The sequence below is a fragment of the Diplodia seriata genome, assembly GCF_021436955.1.
Source record: "Diplodia seriata strain FDS-637 chromosome Unknown scaffold_2, whole genome shotgun sequence".
In the NCBI taxonomy this organism is placed as follows: Eukaryota; Fungi; Ascomycota; class Dothideomycetes; order Botryosphaeriales; family Botryosphaeriaceae; genus Diplodia; species Diplodia seriata.
Genome location: NW_027117309.1, coordinates 3,537,537 through 3,553,618, shown reverse-complemented (window position 1 = coordinate 3,553,618; position 16,082 = coordinate 3,537,537). Strand labels below are relative to the sequence as shown.

General features: G+C 57.5%; 5 protein-coding genes across 5 annotated transcripts; 3 read left to right on the top strand and 2 right to left on the bottom strand.

Annotated features, from left to right (window-relative positions):
- Positions 1-1,461: 1,461 nt before the first annotated feature.
- SLS55_002419 (uncharacterized protein) lies at positions 1,462-5,285 on the top strand (the record flags this gene model as incomplete). Its single annotated transcript, XM_066773901.1, has 4 exons — positions 1,462-1,722; positions 1,817-2,093; positions 3,144-3,916; positions 4,236-5,285. The coding sequence occupies 4 exons, from the start codon at positions 1,462-1,464 to the stop codon at positions 5,283-5,285; spliced, it is 2,361 nt and encodes a 786-aa protein (XP_066636468.1).
- Positions 5,286-8,479: 3,194 nt separating this feature from the next.
- SLS55_002418 (uncharacterized protein) lies at positions 8,480-9,058 on the top strand (the record flags this gene model as incomplete). Its single annotated transcript, XM_066773900.1, has 1 exon — positions 8,480-9,058. The coding sequence occupies one exon, from the start codon at positions 8,480-8,482 to the stop codon at positions 9,056-9,058; it is 579 nt and encodes a 192-aa protein (XP_066636467.1).
- A 1,536-nt stretch (positions 9,059-10,594) lies between these two features.
- Positions 10,595-11,261, top strand: SLS55_002417 (uncharacterized protein; the record flags this gene model as incomplete). Its single annotated transcript, XM_066773899.1, has 3 exons — positions 10,595-10,696; positions 10,749-11,031; positions 11,203-11,261. The coding sequence occupies 3 exons, from the start codon at positions 10,595-10,597 to the stop codon at positions 11,259-11,261; spliced, it is 444 nt and encodes a 147-aa protein (XP_066636466.1).
- Positions 11,262-13,248: 1,987 nt separating this feature from the next.
- SLS55_002416 (uncharacterized protein) lies at positions 13,249-14,568 on the bottom strand (the record flags this gene model as incomplete). The annotated part of the gene is made up of 2 exons (XM_066773898.1): positions 13,249-14,316; positions 14,563-14,568. The coding sequence occupies 2 exons, from the start codon at positions 14,566-14,568 to the stop codon at positions 13,249-13,251; spliced, it is 1,074 nt and encodes a 357-aa protein (XP_066636465.1).
- A 794-nt stretch (positions 14,569-15,362) lies between these two features.
- On the bottom strand, positions 15,363-15,995 carry SLS55_002415 (uncharacterized protein; the record flags this gene model as incomplete). Its single annotated transcript, XM_066773897.1, has 3 exons — positions 15,363-15,368; positions 15,545-15,753; positions 15,887-15,995. 3 exons carry the CDS (start codon positions 15,993-15,995, stop codon positions 15,363-15,365), a joined length of 324 nt encoding a protein of 107 aa, XP_066636464.1.
- Between the last annotated feature and the right edge of the window lie 87 nt (positions 15,996-16,082).

The window sequence follows — 16,082 nt, the reverse complement described above, 5'->3', positions numbered from 1 at the left end:
CTGAAGCCGCCAGGCAGTCAACGTCTGATGCCTGGACCGATCGGACGTGCGACCCCACGCCCAACACCACTCACGCCCCCACCTGACCCTCACATCCTCCGCCTTGTGCTTGACATCTGCAGCCCGTGATAGCGACACGGCATTTGATACGCCTGCTGACGGCCGCACGCTCGGCAGCCAGCGCTTCCGCCGCCATCCTACCCTCCTATCGCCGTGATTCCGAATCCGCTGCGTGCCCTCTTTCCTGCCAGACTCGAGTCTTGTTTTCCTCCACCAAAGCTTAAACCCAGTGCCGATGGCCGAACCCGACGCCTGGCCTCACAAACAATCTGGCGTATCCATGTCAAGCAGCGGCCGTGTTGCGAGATACCGTTTACTGCTTCTGGCTCGCCTAGCCACGTGCTGATCATCGTCCACGTGCAGGGGGTCCTCATTGGGGCCAGCGATTGTTTTTCTACATGTATCGCTTGATCCGATGGCGACACCAGAAGCGGCCAAGCGTCGGTCGGGTGGTCCGACATGGAAGCTCCCAATCATGTCTGACTCCATTATTCACGCCGTGGAATGCGCAAACTCTGTCAGGTACTCGCTGACCTTTTGCGGCTAAAGATCAACAGTCCAGCTGTGGTTACGGCAATGCAAGGAGCCGTCGTGCCGCCTTCTTCACCTAGCTTCCGCATCGCTTTCGGTGGGCCAAGGCTGAGGTGGGAAGTAATACAGGCCGAGTTAAGAGTTTCACCAATAGGCGCGTGATTGCGGCGCGGAACACGGCACAGAGGATTCGAGAACAAGCTTTCGAGGCCGGGCGCCTCAAAAATAGAGCGTTATACTAGGCCGGAATAGTATTGGATGCCGTTGGCCATGGGTTACTTGGAGTAAATCCTGGCCACAACTTTCGCAACCAACCCAACCGTTAAGCCTCCAAAATCTTAAAACCATAGCTAAACCGAACAACAGCAACGCAGCGGCAGCGACCGTCCAGGTCACTGAGCTCGTCCAGTAATATCGCTCGCACGTTGGAATGCGGTCGTACAGGCAGCAAGGCGGCTATGCAGGGGCAGCAATCCGCCACACACAGCCTTCGCAGTCACACGAGGACCCGTCCGATCTAGCCGAGCTCCTCTGCAAGCCTGCCGTTTCGGTTTCTTGGTGTCAAAGGTGCTGCTGTTGCCTGGTTCATTTGGAGCATTGCCTGCGAAGGATTGAAGCCAATACTCTTCATTCCCCGGCTGTTTGGGCCTATATAGTCTCGCGACGTCCTTCCTCCCGCCCAAAATGCCTGCCGCTCTTCTCCTCCATACCACTCAATTTCCCTTTGGTCGAGTGAAGGTTTTCGCCCACTTCCGACCCGACTCCTCTCCCCTGCTAAGGATCTGGTCTTCTAATTAAGAGCAACAACCCACACGCCCTACCTTCTTTCTACACAGACGCAACCTTTCCATCAAAAGAACATACCTCGCAATGGCACTGCTAGTCATCAATGGCGTCGCCCGAACCTTCCAGATTCTCTGTGCGGCCGTTGTCCTCGGCCTCTCCATCACGCTTATTAGAAGCCAAAGTTACGGTACCGTCGCTGCCAACAACTATGCCGCATTTACCGGTGGTTTCGGCTTGCTTGTTGGTCTTGTAGGCGCCGCCGCCATCTTCATCGAGCCTCTCGCTGGTATCGTCATGGTCGCCGCCGACGCTTTAGCCGAGCTGTTCCTCCTCGCTGGTGGCATCGTAAGCTCGTTCCTCCTCTCCCTTCAAAATCAAGCTCCAGCCTCCACCATTGCAGCACCTAAACAAATAACAATGGTGGCTAATGCACTCATAGGCAGTCGCAGTCAAACTCCGCGGCACATCATGCAGCTCCAAATCCGATGAGAACGAATACAAACTTTATAAGAATGAGTTGACCAACGGGGGTTGCATCAAGGACAACAAGGGCAACTTGCGCGACTGCGGATCCCACTCGGTCGATAACGCGCTCGATCGCTGCGTGAAGAACAGCGCGGATGCAGCATTCATGATCATCACGGCCGTCTTTTGCATGGGCACGGTCGTTACCGCACTGCTGGCAATGAAGCGAGGGGGTGGCATTGGGAGGAAGGGTGTTGTCGTCTAAGAAAGGCAAGGGTATGAAAAGATCGCTGAAACTTGCGGGCTGAGAAGGTATTGACGCATGATCAGCACCCGAAAGACGTGATATAATGGCGAGAACATTACAATGATGGAGGATACCCTACTGTGAATTTGATGCTCGAGGCTTTCCTTCTGCTTCTTTCAATGTTACTATTATCTATGGCTCTGCAACGTGGTTCGGTGCTTCACGAGGGAGAGTGGCAGATGTAACGGTTTGATGAGTCAAGGGAGCTTTTACTACGGGCCAAGATACCTCGACCACGTTGACCTGAATGCTGCAGCACTCATCGCACAACTTGCGATTCTCTTGCTATGTCCTCTAATCTTCGATGGTCATAGTGCCATGCAATGCATTAATTCACGATGGGCCAGTGAATTTCAGGCTTAGAATGGCATGTGATATCAATGTCTTCCTGTCTACCCTTGCCGGCAGTGGGGACGCCAGGCGAGGAGGATTCATACAGCTGATTGGAAGCTAGTGGCTAGCAGACTATATACTCCGATGCAAACCTATCAAGGGTGAGTTGGAGGTGCAGACACACAGATGCATGAACATGGAGCGTTCGGAGTCTTTTCCGGCACATGTGGAGTCCCGCTGCCTCAAAGGCACACCTCGCAACACACACCGCTGTCCTCGATGCCACGTTCAGCTGCTCAAGACTACACACCCAAGTTGCTGCTCCATCCCCAACAAGCCTGCACCCGCAATTCCCATCGGATCGGTCTCCGGACGCCTTGATATGATCCTGTCAGCTTCCCGAGCGCCTACTCCATGGCCCGTCGAATACTACCACATTCACTCTCGCCGCTCGCCGCCGACCCTCCCGCGCAACCCTCCCCGGTCGCGGGCCAGAAACGTAAGCGCCCAAAGGGCATCCTGTCCGTGGCTTGCCTTCCCTGCCAAAAGCGGAAGATAAAGGTAATCTCGTGGCTGTAGATCTGATAGATGGTTCCGTTGACTCAACCCTCACAGTGCGACGGAGCGCGTCCGGCCTGCCATCAATGCGCCTCCAAGAAAGCTGAAATTGACTGCGCGTACGACGTCCCCGAGGGTCAGACCAGAACCGCTGCCCTCAAGAGCCATACTGCCCAGCTTCAGACGCGTGTGTCCACTTCCGTCAGCCTGCTATGGGCCCTCAAGATGGCGCCGCCAGACGAGGCTGCACGCATCCTGGAGCGCATCAAGTCCAGCCCCGACCCTTCGCACGTCCTCGACCAACCCGCCGGCCTGGACCTGTTGGATTCGACACCGACTTCAGCACCGCAAGACCCGACCCTCCAGCCGCCTCCGCCCTCACCCAGTAGTACCTCCGTGGACACTTTGCACCCATCAAATCAACACCGACTCTCGTCTTCCGTATTCGCTCTCCTCAGGTCGCCCGCCACCCGTGAAGCCTTCCGGCTTTTCCTGCAATGTACTGGCCTCCTCTTCCACGTCTTCACCAAGGCGCAGGGGGGTGCCGCGCTGCAAGAGGTCCAGGACAATGATGATGCCGCCATTTCCAAGGCGTCCATTTGCGAAGTCTGCGCAATGGCCGCATTGGGCTCACAGTATTCCCAGGGCAGGATAAGCTCGGAAACCGGCCATTACTTCTACAATGTTGCCAGGCAGTATTTGGATGACGCCATAGCAGCGGACCCGTTGAGGGCCATGAAGGCGTGTGCCCTGCTAGCCATGTATAACATTCTGAAGAAGGCGTCCGTTTCCTTAGTATACGTCGGTATGCCTCCTTTGTCCCACGAATACATAGTCCGAGTTCCCCTCCAGCATGATTTGAACATCAACAAAAAGGTATATGTTCCTGTGCTAATGGGATTGCCAAAGAAATGGGACTTGGCCTGGGCATAGGCCAAAGCGTGCTCGCGGGCGATCCCCCGGCCCGTCTTTCGCTTCAGTCATGGATTGACTACAAGCAGGCTTGGAAGACACTGCTGTGTTGCAAAAGGTGAGCGAACCCTCCAATCAGACTGGCTAGTGTGGCCGGAGAGATTAACTGCCGATAGGTGCTTGGTTGCAACACTAGGCTACTCATCGTTGGATGACTGGATGGAGAAGTTCATCGCTGTCCGCGTGCCCCTTTAACATCCATGTCCTTCGCTAACAAGTGCAGTCCGGGAATGCGCCTTCAGAAGCGGATGCTTGCAGCGCAGACACCATCCAGATGAAAATGACACAAATCGCCATCATCAAGGCGAAGCTATCTCAAACGGCCTTTGAATTTACCGAAATCTCAAAGGACGATATCAACAGTGTCAAGGCGGATCTACGAAGGTGGTCCGACCAACTCGACCCATCAATGCAGCTGGCGCAGCTGTTGGCGCCAACCATCAATCTAGACTCCAGACGCGGCATCCATCTTATGCATTGCCTTCATCTGGGGGCTACAATATACCTTCAACGCCAAATCTTCTACCATTACGTCCCGACGACGAGAAGCGACCTTGCCCTGGCAGACGACACTATCCGAGACCTTTGCGACTCGATTGAAGAGGGCTTCGCCGCATCAATGACAAGCGCGAGGGTTCTTGGTCTCATCTACGCATATGGCGGCGTCTTACAGCGCTGTTGGCTATGCATTTTCCAGTCGTACATTGCCACCGCAGAGATACTGTTCATGGTCGTGCAGAGACTCTTGCACGGCTTCCCAGTGGCACAATGCCGTCCAGACTTAGCCTTGGCGAGCCAGTCCTTGGCGGTGCTGAGTTTCTGTGCCAGCGCGGACCACCTTGCCGGGGAGCTTCTGGATTCCGTCCAGAGCCATTACGACTATCTCGTTTTCATGACCGAGGACGACGCCGAGACCATTGAGCAGATGTACTGCTTCAGCCCTCCCCGCGAAACATTCCAGGCCCATCCGAGCCTGACGTGGGAGACTCTGCTGAAGGTTCCCCCGGGCGAGTCCCAGCTCCACGAGGTGTCCCGGCATCTAATGTCCCAAATCTGCTCTCCGTTTGAGAATATCAATGCGGTTAATCAAAATGGCCTCGAGGGCCCAATAGCAGCATACGGCATCCCCATGCCCTTGAGCAGCGCTGAGGAAATTGCCCTCGGAGCACGTCTGGATTGGTCAGCCGAAACGGGACTCTGTGGACCAACCGCAGCAGATGAGTCCGTGGAGAACGTCAGTCCTCAGCAACGGCGGTTAGTCAGCTCGAACTAGTCCCGGGGACGGGTCAAGGAGGGCAATGGGGATCGTCCCGGAACACTGATACATACGCTAAATTGCCCGCAACTCGTAGCCTTTGTCACGTCCTAGCACCCCCGGAGACTGACAGTTGGTAAGAACTCTGGTGACTTTGAAGCCTATTGTTTAGTTTAAATAATCATTGGACCTAGGTGACTTTGCTTTACCAATACAGTGGATCACAAAAACTCCGAGCCCTCTAGAGTGGGCAGCAGAAGTGAATGTTTAGACGTATATGTGACTTTTCCGAGCTCTCCTGCGTGGGTATATCTGCACGTAGATGTGAGTTTAAAGACTGTATGTATGAATCCAGAAATCGGACTCAAATATCGGTGTAAATAGAGTGGACGAAATACCTCTGTGGGCTCACACATTTGAGATCCACCGTGGAATTTTAACGCTGTTCCTGCCTAGTCACTATTCAGATCCTCGGTGTAGTTACCAAACGACCCGCTTCGAATGGTCGCTTTGGTGCTCTTGGGTGAAACCATCTCGAACCTACGCGGCGTGGCCGTGGCACCGACGTATGTAGGCCAGTAGATGGTTCAGATAAGGTTTCTTAGTCTCGGGGGAGATCAGCAAAGGGCTGAGCCAGAGAAATGGCCGAAACACGGAAACAAAGACGAGATGTCGAGGCAAAAAGTAGTGAGGCTTGCCGCGTGCGCATTGGTCACATGCTCCGCCATCAGTAGCCTTGGGCCATCTCAGTTGGGTTGTCATGCATGCACTCAGCGACAGAACAGATTATCTGGTGCCGACCATTGAGGGGTAGATGTCGTTGATCCTTCCTTGCTTTTCGTACATGGCTGCTGGTTGAATGCTTGGCAAGGAGCGGAGACCTCTCCGGTGTGGCGACATGGCTGGGATCTAACTGCCCTCGTATGACAGGTAAGAGGTGGCGTACCGACGTCCGTTGCAAAAAGGTAGGTGGTTCGCGGGGATGTGGTGGCGTGGCAGTAGTGGGACGAGACACAGGCTGCCGCGCTGCGGGCAGGAGAGTTGCCCCACGTCCACCATGCACGCCAGCAGACACTCGGCGACAATGCTGACTTGTTCACAAGCTTAGCGCTGGCATGCCAGATGGGATCGTAGGAAGCCGTGCAATCTCTGGAGCTTGCGGAATGCCTTACGATCGCGCCAGGTGATCAACACCACGGTGCCTTCATTTTCAATCTTTATCAATCGATGATAACTGGCACAAGGCCTTGGCAAGAACGCGGGGACCGAAGAGTCATGGTATAAAATGTGTTGTTGATGATGGGTTTTGTGGTCGCAATGGTCTGGACTGCTGCCGCAGCACGGCCAGCAACCGCCTGTTGGCGAGGCTTCGCTCTCTGTATCTCCACCAGCGGTTCCAGCTTCCCGTTCCGCGCCTGATACCGATGTCGTGGTGGACCGGAAGGGCGGCCTGACGGCGGAAGTGGGTAGTTATTGGTGCATGTTTTGGGCACGACTTTGACCCAGCTATAGATCGGGTACTGACGCGTTTCGCAGGATGAGGGATGCGTAGGAATTACTAAAGCCATCGGATGCGGGATAGATGGAAAGCCATGCGGCCACCCTTGTTCGACAAGGAGTTGGGCTTGCCGGGGTTGCGAGCCTCTTAACAGCATATCTCCGGACCTTGGCATTTCCGCGGGCAACAACAGGATGGAAGAACGGATAGGATAGGGAATGCGCTGCATCAAATCCTCCCGTCGCCTGCTTTGTGTCGCGTAGTAAGGCTCGGCAAGTGGTCCTGATGTTGACAGTGACAAGCGGGCTGGAGCGTGTTCGGCGGTAAAAGGTGCGGTTGAGGCAGCCACAAGGCCAGTACGGTGAGAACGGTACAGGTGGGGGAAGCGTAAATACGAACCTTTGGCCCGAGTTTTGCAGGAAGCATGCATTATTATCAGTGGTGCGGGGAATTACCAGCCCTACAGCGATCCTTGCGTGGGGTGGTTACACAGTGGGCGCTGATGGGATGACATGTCGACTGCAGAGCAACATTTCCGGAGCGGTGATGGCAGCACGGCTTCGCTGCTGTCATTCCGGTCGGCAACAGAGGTGCCGGATAGGCATGGGCAGTCAAGGACTACATGCAGCAGAGAGCGGCATCCGATGAGCGGGGAGCGCCTCCAATCACAAGGGCTTCGTACCCGCACCCGCCCAAGCGCGTGGAGCTGAGCCCCGGAACCCCGGTCGAGCGTATCATCCGATGTCAAAAGCAAGGGCGGCTGCTTGTCCAATGGGTCGGGCACACATATGCCGGCTGGCGGGAAAAGCTCGTCTGGGAACCGCCTTCGGGCGCCTCTGCGAAGGAGAGTCCCAGGCGTGCTTGCACTTCCTCTCGTCGTCTCTTGCGCTCCACCTTTGTTCGAGGAAGCTCATGGCTGCATAAATCCGCGATTAATCCGCCAGGTTGAGAAGATGACGTGCGCGCTACCTACAGGCCGTGAGGGAAAGGTCGGTGGGCGGCAAGGCGTCCATGGCAACGCGACAGCGAGCAGGGCTTGGTCGCAGCGGTGCCGACGCAAGTGTTTGAGGCCGTGGCGCAGGCGGAGGCGGAGACGGAGACGTAGACCGAAGAGCTGGGTCTACAGTAGAGCTGCGGCAGGCGGCAGAAACGACGGGCGGTCAGCGGCGGGCGGCGAGCGGCGAGCGGCGGCGGAGAGATCGGGCCGAGCGCGCCAAGTATCTGCAGGGCTGCGGTCGGCATCGGCGCGCCTGCTTCTCCATCACTACTTCCTCCTGCCGTGTTTGTTTCAATCCGCGAGCGCCTCGCCCTGCAGTGGGCCGGGCCAACGTCATGGCAGCAAGGCGCGGTGCGCGTCGATCCGCTCCACGGGCGGCCCTGCGCAAAATAGACTCACTTCACATGAAACGAGAAGGTGGCGGCGCTGATCGGTTGCCCTGCCCCCTGACCACACGAGCGCACAGGAGACGCGGCGATCAGGGCGACAATTCCCTTGAGACGGCGTGGGCCACCTGTGAGACACGTATTTGCCAGTGGTCACGGCACCAGCCTAGCACGAAGCGCCGTGGCCCAATATAAGGCCCGCCTCCCACCTCGCCCCGGCCCACGACACCCTTCTTCTACCCCGCATTGTTTGTCGTTTCTTCGCTCTCGTCATTCCTTCACCTCCTAGCCGATCCACGCTCTTTCAGTCCGCTGCCAGTTGCTACCAGCCATGCATTTTTCCTCTGCCACCGCCCTCGCGGCCCTGATCCTCGCCGCCAACGCCGCCCCCGCGCAGCTGCCCACCCACAAGACGTCCAAGGCCGGCGTCGTCCACCTCAGCGGCAGCCGCGTCCAGGAGCGCTCCCCCTTCGACTGGGGCGACGTTGCCAAGCCCTTCGAGAAGGTCGGCAACTTCCTTACCGGTAAGGGCGACGAGAGCTCCAACGAAAAGCGTTCGCCCCTTGACTGGGACGATGTGAAGGAGCCGTTTGAGAAGGTCGGTGACGCCATCACCGGCAACACCGAGAAGCGCGAGGCCGCGCCCTTCAGCTGGGATGATTTCAAGAAGCCGTTCGAGAAGGTCGGCGATGCCATGACGGGCAACACCAAGGACGAGAAGCGCGAGGCCGCGCCCCTCGACTGGGACGATGTGAAGCAGCCGTTTGAGAAGGTCGGTGACGCCATCACCGGAAACACCGAGAAGCGCGAGGCAGCTCCCTTCAGCTGGGACGACTTCAAGAAGCCGTTCGAGAAGGTCGGCGATGCCATGACCGGCAACACCAAGGACGAGAAGCGCAACGTCGTCTAGAGCGAACCCCTTATGACACGGACGTCGAGGACCTCGTTGAGGGCGACGGCTGAATGTCGACTGCCCATCCCGCGCGCAATGGAGACGAGGGCAACTGTTATTGAATGAGAATTGTGCAGGCAAACACCGGCCACGGAGACGGGCGAGAGAACGCATCTTTTTGAACCAATTCCACTGTCCATATTTTCCTTTTTTTTTTTCCCTTTTCTTTCAACATGCAGTCAGCCAGAATGTTAATTGATTGCTGCGTAAATACCGAGACAATCGAGTGCAAGACACAAGAGAAGCCGCACGTCCGTAACCTCCGGGCGTGAGAGTGAGGCTGGGGCGGTTGAAGTGCCTGAGACGTCAGTCGGTCTCGCCTGCATGCAAGTGATGGTTTCGATGCCGTGGAACGGTGGGAGATTGCGGGCGCTGGGCCGTGTGCGTCAGCCGGCGTATGCATGTCATTCGCCAATATGTATAGCCTCCGTTGCTAGCATGGGTTCCACGGCACGCCTGGTGACGGCTTGGTGACGGCGGAAGACAACCACTGCGCTTGCGGCTCCGTCTTGCCATCATCGACCAGCCCTTTGAACGGCTCCTTCTGCATTCTCCGCGGCCGATGGAACCCCCACTCGGTGCTCGAGGCAGCACACACCGAGCTTCCGGGGCTGCGGCCCGGGGTACGGCTGGGATTGGGATTGGCGCAGGGAAAGACTCTCTCCCCGCGAGCACGCTCCGGCGGGCTTGGACTCGGCGGCAGCCCAGTGGCGAGGTGGTAAGGTGGCCGATCTGCTCGCAAGTGGGCCGATGGGAAGTGAACCGCTGGCCAGTATCCTTGCGCGGCGGACGGCGGGCTGTGACTGGGCGGGCAGGCGGCAAGGCCTACGAACGCGCAAGAAAGCCAAATCCCGGGCGGAGCGGCCCATGTACCGGCCTCTCGCACAGGCACTGGCGGGAGGGAGCACGGCAGCCATGGCTAGCTGCGTCGAGGCCTCGACGCCCACGCGGACGCGGATCGCCAGTCAGCGGGACCGGCGCCACTGCCGTCGATCCTCAAGGGCATCTGGTTAGCTGACAGCGGGCAAGTGTCTGCTCGCTTGCAGCCCGGCGCTCGTCTGCGGGTAGCTGCTTCGGGCATGCCCCGGCCGGACAGACAGAGATGGTCCATCGAAGCCACACAGGACCCTGGCCCGATGGAAGGGCTCTAGAGCACGCTGCAGCAGCGCCGCGCCTTAGCTTTGTTGATGGCCTCTAGCGTCGGAAAAGCAGGGATCAGCACCGCTGCTCTGCTACTGACGGAGGCAGCAACTTCTCTCACGGCTTCCCTGGCTGATCAATCCGATGTGCTGGCCGTCATCCCCGCACTTTCCCGCCCCAACCGGCGCCATGCTCGGCCGGGCCTGAGGCTGAGGCGTCGCACTGTCGGTATTTGAGCCCCTCGGGCGTTCGCCTCGCTGCCCTGCCCGAGTCCGCCGCTTCGTCCTGTCCCGAACCTATTGTGCATGCTCTCCCGCCCGGGCCCGTGGCTAGTTGGCGTCCTGACCGGCCAACATGGTGCGGCTCGCGGTGAGCAGATCCAAGGCCGACTTTCTCCAGAGCCTGGGCCTGTCCAACGACCGCCCCGGCGACAGGCAGGTGTACATGGCCATCAAGGTGAGGGGCGCGGCGAGCCCAGCCAGCCGTTGCGTGCTAATCGTCCGGCCAGCGCGAGGCCATGGAAGGCCGTGCCCGGCTGTATCAACGCCGCGAGAACCTGGTACCCCAGTGCCGGGACGACGTGACCGTGCAGCCCCCCTTCTCTTCCAGCCAGATTACCGAGACGGCCATGCACCGCGAGGTTCTCCGCATCTACAGCCTGGCCAGTCCGACCACCCAGCCGTACTACCTGCTTGGCCGCTTCCTGGACGGCGAGAACGAGGACAACTGGGTCATCCGCTGGATGCTGTGGAATGCTTTCCGGTACGGAATGAACAAGAAGCGTCACCCAGGTACTGCCGTCCCTCTCGTCGCCCGTGCCCCAACGCTGACGGCCCAGACTCCGACGACAGTTCTCCTGCTCTTGAACATGCCTCACCCGTTGCTCTGCCGGAATCATCCGGTACCGACAGACGGACAGGTACGTCTTTGATCTTCGCTCTCCTTTCCTCGAAGCTCTGTAGGCTTCATGCCCGTGGTGTCGTGCGTGCTAAAGCCGGCACAGTTCCTTACGATCCCGTGAGGGATGCATAACGGCCGCCCATACTGTTGATGTCATTTCCCTGGGCCCGTTGGAGAGAAACATGGACGCGGGTCTCATTTATGTTCGCCTATTCGTTTGCCCCTATTGCTTTTGACAACGTCTGTTACGGGTGGACCTATTGCCTCTGGCGTCATTTGAACCGATAGATTGGAATATCGAACATACCTCTTCGCAGATGCCGCCAGCATTTCCGCGCTGACCATGTGCAGCAGTTCGAGTAGTAGACGAACGAAGTGACGATACGAATCAGTTAAGAAGCGCGACACAGCAACTGAGCCCCCCCTATATCTGCCTTACAGAGGCATTGCACCATACTTATGTGGGTAGTTGAGTCCAGTATCTGGGCACGCTTGTCTGCATATACGACTAATAGGATCCAACTGCAGACGTAGGAAGGGTGTAGCATCTTCGGTGGGGCGTAGGGGGCTCAAAATTTGCTGTACCCTGCTGTGGCGGAGCGAGTTCCGCATCGCGCGTTCCGTGGACGATGCTGCCAGCCTAGACAGCTGATCCGATAGAAGCTCGGCCCTGACCATCCTGGTATACATGTACCATCTCGCTTCCTCTTGAGCGAATTGCCACTCCGGCCGCTTTGGAAAACGTTGGTGCGAGATTCCGTGCTCGTGGAGTTCGACACGAGAGCGAGACAGGGAGGAAAAGAACAGGTCCGTTCGCGATGAGTCTGGCGGCGATCTGGCGGCGATCGATCACATGAGCGAGACCGCACTGGCCGACCAAGCGTCGACAATTGGACTCTTACTGATACAGATTCCGTGAGGTTCACACCTCGTTCGCCGCTACTCGGACGAGGTATGTTTCTGTCAACACTTTGACGACGTCGCTCGAAGTCGAGAGTTGTAGAGTCATTGGGGCGGCCTCGAAGCACTTCAGCCTCGGAGAAGAGAATTGAGTTTGATGGGGTCCCGATAATTCCAGAACCTGTTTCCGTGGGAACATGAGATTAAGAGAACTTTGGAGAGCCATGCACAGCTCTGGCTGGACATCTCACTTGATAGGCGTCTCCGCACCACCTCCGCTCCTGAGTCGGATTTTGCTCCGATTGGTGCGTATCGAGTACGCTTCGCCGGTCATAGTCCGACCCACCTCACTTCAAGAGTACCGTCCTTCCAGACGCGAGGTTATCCTCCAAGGCCAGCTCTTGGCAGGACGGTGCTCCGTCCCTTTGCCGCGCTTCTCCCGCTGGAATCCCACGTATGTCAATCGCCTTATGAAGCTTCCAAAAACTTGTGCAAACAGGGCCCTTGAAAAGGAACGGGCAGACCGACGGGACAGCAGTTACGGGACACGGAGACTGGTAACGACCCGTGGTGAGTGATCGTCGGTGCAGGGACAAGAAACGGGCAACATCCGATTGGATGAAGTTGCCCGCGCATGGATGAGAAACAGGGCCACAAATATTACCCCAGGTATGTACGCTGCTTACACGCGTCAACTCACCCCTTCCTCCACGACCACCAACATGCTGCGGTAATCGTTCCGCAGCACCTGTCCCAGCATGACCTTGCCAACCATGCCACCGGTGCGCCTACTCTCCAAGGGAACCCCTGACCATGCATGGGACATCTCGGTCCTCACCCACGTCTGGGCTCCCATGTCAAGCGGGTGTAACAAGATTTGGGCCAATCAGCGGGGCCAAATAGATATGGTTGGGTTAGATCACCCACGCTTGGATCTAGACAGATGAAAGCCAGTTCGTTCTTTTGCTGGTGTCAAGTAATCGTACATGCTAAGGTGGTTTTCTCCGTCATCCCGCAACGCCGCCGCCACTCGTGCTTATACCATTGCCCCATCCCTCTTTTGCGCAGATTATCTTAAAGTGGATGGAAGAAAAGGAAAAAAAGGAAACATGAAAGGATGAGCTGAAGGTAATCCTCTGGTAAGGGCTGAGTATTACAATCATCCACGATTTCGGTCCAACCGTGTCCAGTGACTAGTGTAGGCGCTTTCACCGATTGACAGCGGTAAAGCCGAGACCTCCAGCTTGGGCACGTGCATCTTCAGAGTCCCGGGGCGCTGCATCCGCCTCTCCCATCTCTGTGTCCTGCTGCACAATCCTCCTTTCACCATTTGCATCCGATCTGATCTCGGGACCGGCATTGAGCATCTCGCCAGTAGTACCTTGCGTGCCGGAGGCAGAGGCTGCCGCAAAGGGACGACCATAATCACCACTGGCAGCGGACGTGCTGTTCGCAGCACTGAGCGGCCTTTCCCGATCCTCTGGCCTGCCTTCGCCAAACTCTGGTTGCGGCAATGGCAAGGTAGGTGCAGCACTGCCGGGGGCAGGAACAGCGGGCGGCTGGGCCGATCCACTGTAGGGCGTAGATGACGGAGTTCCGTTGAGTCCTGTGGGTACAGACGTGTTGCCATAAGGAATCGCCGAGCCCGGTCGGACTGGATCAGGAGTCGATTGCGCTGACGACATAGCGTGCAACGGGTGAATGTGTGGTTGCTGAGTGGTGTTGCTGACGGATCCTGGGGAGTGATGGGGCGGTACGCTGCCGCTTTGGTGTCCCTCGAGCGGAGGTGTCTTCTGACGGCCAGTGCGCTTGCTACGCGTCGGCTTCTCTTGTGGCTGCGAGCATCTAATGTCAGGCTTGACAGAGCTTCCAAGCGAGGGAGAGAGTTGGTGGCGTACAGTTGGAGGAGGGCTAGTGCTGCGGTCCGAGTCGTCCACGTTTGGAGCCATTCTCTCGGCAAGGCGCTCCAGCAAGAATGCTCTTTCCAACCGCATTTTTAGGATGGCCCGGTCGAGGCGCACCTTGCGCAGCCGGGCAGCCTCATTGTTTGCCTCGATCTCGTTCAGGCGGCGTTTGAGCGCAATGCACTTGCGGTAATACGCCGCCTCGACAGAAGGGGGCAGAGGTGTGGCATTATCTGCATTTTTGGTTAGTATGCTGACGAACCACCGTTTCAGAGTCACGAAGGCAGTGTCAATGAGTGTGATGAAGTATGAAGGGTTGATCTCCCGTCGCGCGCAACTGGATTCCATGGGAGGCCGCATGTCCCTGGAGCCCTCTAGCATCTCTCCATGGTAATGGTCGCCTTCCGAGGTTCATGGCTTCAATCGACGGGCAGCTTGGAATTGTAGGCCAGAGACATGGCTGGCGCCAAGACAGGATGTTTGTGCGACGTACAGTCGGCGCTCTCAGTCGACCGGCCAAACCGGAGCATCTAATGCCAGCGCGAGAGGACCTCTCCCAATATTCTTCCTGATCGCCCCGTCGGTCCGTGCTCTTCTGCTTGCTCTTCACGTCCAGACATGCATTGTCGCGCTGCAAGCTTGCGCCGCCAGGCCTCGTCTGCTCTGATGTTTCGATCGCCGGGGATGGACTGGAGGTTGGAGCGGGTGGCGCTCAAGGCAGGCTCGCGAGAGAGGTGGCCAGGAGGAGATAGTCCTTCGGATCCAAGGATTGGGCGCATCCGTAGGTCCAGTTGCGGGCGACGGGGGTGAGATCGACAGCGCAAATGCAAAGACGAGGTAACGATTGGCAGTGATGGAGGGTAAGAAAGGGCTGGTACAAACCTGCAGGCGGCATTTTAGGCTGATGTGGCACGCGAGAAAGGAGACGAAGATGGCGTAAGATGCTACGGCTGCGGCGATGGTCGGAGGCAGGATGGTCGGCGAAGGCGCGGAGGTGAGGTTGGTGGTTGAGCTGCGCAGGAGCTCCGGAGTCGTGGCGCGCAAGGCTCCGCCCAGCCGCACGTTCCAGCTGGTCAGTGCGCCTGGGGTCGCGACGCGTCCGTCTCGACTGCACTCTGCCACATTTCCATCACGATGAATCAATTGGCACGGAAGCACTGCGGAAGACATTCAAACAATGGTTTTGTGTACCGTCTACCAGCCCCTAGCGAACCAAATGCCGGTTGCCTATGTGCTCTACGTATCTCCAATCTTGACTCTAAACCAAATACCAATGCCTGGAGCTTCCCAATCAGCGACCGTATTTTCCGTCAAGGACACCCAGGGATGAAGTGTGGAAGCCCATGCCGTCAACACCATGTCTTCTCGGGTCCAGGAGCATCGTGAGACTTTACATCCGTCTTTGGCTCTAGGCCACATTAGATCTGTTCACATCAATCAGCCATTCATGCCCTGCCTCGTCCGAGGGCCGTGTATGGAAGAAAGCGATCGCAGGAGTGCCGACTTTGACATGCGTCAAACTTACCACGTCCCGCGCATCGCTCCCTTCGCGTATCACTGCCATCACACACACGACCGGAAACGGCGGTGGGCTACTCACCGAGAGTATGTAGAGCTCGGTGAACTGGTTGGCCATCTGACGTTGTACCCAGACCCGGTTGGGTAGAGTAACGGCCGCGATCGAAGCGCCCATGTTTGGTTTGTCGGCGCACGCCTCACGCTCTGCCTCCGGGATCAGATCCAGACCGAGGATCTCGATGTGGCGGTGGCCGCGGGGAATGGGCTTGTGTGACAGGCGCAGGGATGAGTCTAGTAGAGAGTCAGTCTATCGATATAGGGAAAGGTGATGCGAAGCTCAGTAACAGGAGGTGAAGCTGGGGAGTGAGTCGAGGTTCGGGAATGTAATCGAGGGGAGCGGGATGGCGAAGGTGATCCGACGTACTGGCCGAGATGGTGTCTTGAAGTTGCTCCCTCGTCATCATCAGGACAGCCGGCTTCTCGCTACAGCTGGAATGCATGTAGACAACGACTTCCTGCATGGGGCCGCTCATGATGGGTGGTTTCTGACTGTCGCGGAAGAGGCTTTCAAAGTAGTTGAACGTCTCAGGGTGAAGGAGACGCTTTGAGATTCTTGTGGA